Source organism: Dipodomys ordii, unplaced genomic scaffold (genome assembly GCF_000151885.1).
Source record: "Dipodomys ordii isolate 6190 unplaced genomic scaffold, Dord_2.0 Scaffold1030, whole genome shotgun sequence".
NCBI classification, from domain to species: Eukaryota; Metazoa; Chordata; class Mammalia; order Rodentia; family Heteromyidae; genus Dipodomys; species Dipodomys ordii.
Genome location: NW_012268246.1, coordinates 17,720 through 19,701, shown reverse-complemented (window position 1 = coordinate 19,701; position 1,982 = coordinate 17,720). Strand labels below are relative to the sequence as shown.

Here is a 1,982-nt window from a genome sequence, read left to right as displayed (position 1 = left end):
TGGAGAGAGCAGCGCGCGACCCGATCCCCACCTGTCCCGCCTGGGAGCCTCGCAGGCTGGAGGGAGGCTGGAGAGCGGCGGCGCCCGGCAGCGAGGCGGGCGCTGCCGGCCGGGACTCGGGCAGTGCCCACCAACCCCTCCGCCCCGGGACCGCCAGCATGAGCAAGCCAGCCGGATCAACAAGTGGGTACCTCTCGGGCCGCCGCGGGGGGCCCAGGCGCGCAGCCCGGGGGAGGGCGGGCGGGGAGGCCCGGGGCGGTCCTGCCCGGAGCGCTGCGGCTCCCACCGGGAGACTCCAGCGGTCGTGGGCCCTTTGGCCCAGCTTCTCGTAGACCGTGAGCTGGAGCGTTTCGCGGGAAGGGGAGAGCAATTTCGTTGCTTCTGGATTGCTCCCTTCTCTCTGGTGCGGTGGGAAGGCTGCGACTCACGCAGCCCACTAGCCAGTCCAATGAGTGGTTCCTATGTAGCCGCCAGGTGCAGCGGCGGGGAGAGGGACACGCGGGGCGGGGGTGGTGGGGGGACCGGCCACCGCTCCCGGCCGCAGCACAGGAACACTCTCGCTCCAAACTCCGAGCTCCTGCGCGCAAAAGCAACTCTGTGCAAAGCGGATTTTGAATGGAATGCTTTACACCCCGTTTCTTGCTATTTCGAATAATCCTGCAAACTGGGAAGCAGAGACCATGTAAAAGTCACATTTTCCTTTAATCCTAAATCCGCGCAGGTCATAACTGGGGAATTTTAAGTATGGCGAACCACTCGAGCAAAGGGAGGACCAAAGCTCTAATCCCAGGACTTTTTGAGCGGGAGCTCAGCACCCGCCGCGGTGCGCGGCCTGCCTCCCTACCGACGCGTCTCCCTTTCCCGCAACTTCTTCAGCCGCTGGCGGAGGAATGCCAAGCCTCGGCTGATCTCCCCCCACCCCCACCCCCGACGCGGGAGCGAAGGGCTACTGGGGTGCGCAAGGGTATTTGCGTGCTCAGTCTCCGCGGGACTCGAGAATTTGCAGGCCCGAGCCGGCGTTCGGAAGGCAAAGCCGTGGGGCTTGGGTCGCCCCCCTGGGGCTTTTCGTTCCCGCCTTCTAGGGGGAGCCGAAGTCGCGGGCTTTCGGGGAGATGGCTGGGGCGGCCGTGGCACAGGTTCCCCCACATTGCCCCGGGGTGTGGTTTTTCCCTTAGAGCATTTTGGGGGGCGCTGATCGGTCCTTTTCGCCCCCGCCCCCGCCCCCAGCCCCCATTGTCCCGCGTCTTTGAAAGTTGGGAGCGTCGCAGCTACTTCTGAGGACTGGTAATGAAGTCCCCCTGCAGGAGGATGCAGTTCCCGCCCCATCTCCCACCCGCGCTAGAAGTAGTGTGTGTCTTCCTTCTGTCCGTTTGGTTTGAGTGCTGCCCGATGAAAAACTGGAGCAAAATGAACGTGAACAAAAAGAGGAACAGAACGTCTGGAGCTGGGGCAGGGCGAGCAGAGAAGGAAAGTCCTTGGTGGCGGGAATGCGCGGCCGATCTTGCGGCGTTTCCCGTTAGCCTTGGGCCTACCCTGGCCCTAGCTGTTTCGAGCCCTGGGACCTGGGGCTCACTTGCTTTGTGTTATCAGAGTCCTGGGGCGAGTGTGCGGCCCAAGAGGCCTTTCCAAGTCTCCACTGCAAAGACCCGCAGGCGGCGGGCCTGGGGCGGGGGAGGTCTGCGGGCCGGCTCGCTCGGAGCCAGACCCTCCTCGCCTCTGCCCTGGAAGTAAAGCGCGTCGGGTTGGGGTGCCCACTTGGGTGCGAAGACCACCCCCCTCTGGGAGGCTTGAAAGGTGAGGCCTCGGACGCGTGGAAAGGAACAGATGCGAAGCTCGGCTCGTCGGCCTGCGACCTGAGATGCGGGCGGACCTTCGGATGGGGTGGGAGCAGAGCAGGCACACTGGGGGGCGGGGGGACTGGGGTGCTTTCCCGCCGCTGCCGAGGCTGCCCGGGCCCGCGGGGCAGCGGCCCCCCGCCCGCA

The 1,982-nt window shown here is 65.5% G+C and overlaps 1 protein-coding gene across 1 annotated transcript in view; it reads left to right on the top strand.

The window, feature by feature from the left end:
- Positions 1–876: 876 nt before the first annotated feature.
- Positions 877–1,982, top strand: part of LOC106001939 (nuclear receptor subfamily 2 group E member 1-like) — a gene marked incomplete at both ends in the record, with an annotated part of 18,062 nt that continues 16,956 nt past the window's right edge. Inside the window, 2 exons of the mRNA XM_013036876.1 lie at positions 877–1,035; positions 1,083–1,157. Coding sequence (XP_012892330.1) covers positions 877–1,035; positions 1,083–1,157 — 234 coding nt within the window. The remainder of the gene's footprint in view (positions 1,036–1,082; positions 1,158–1,982) is intronic.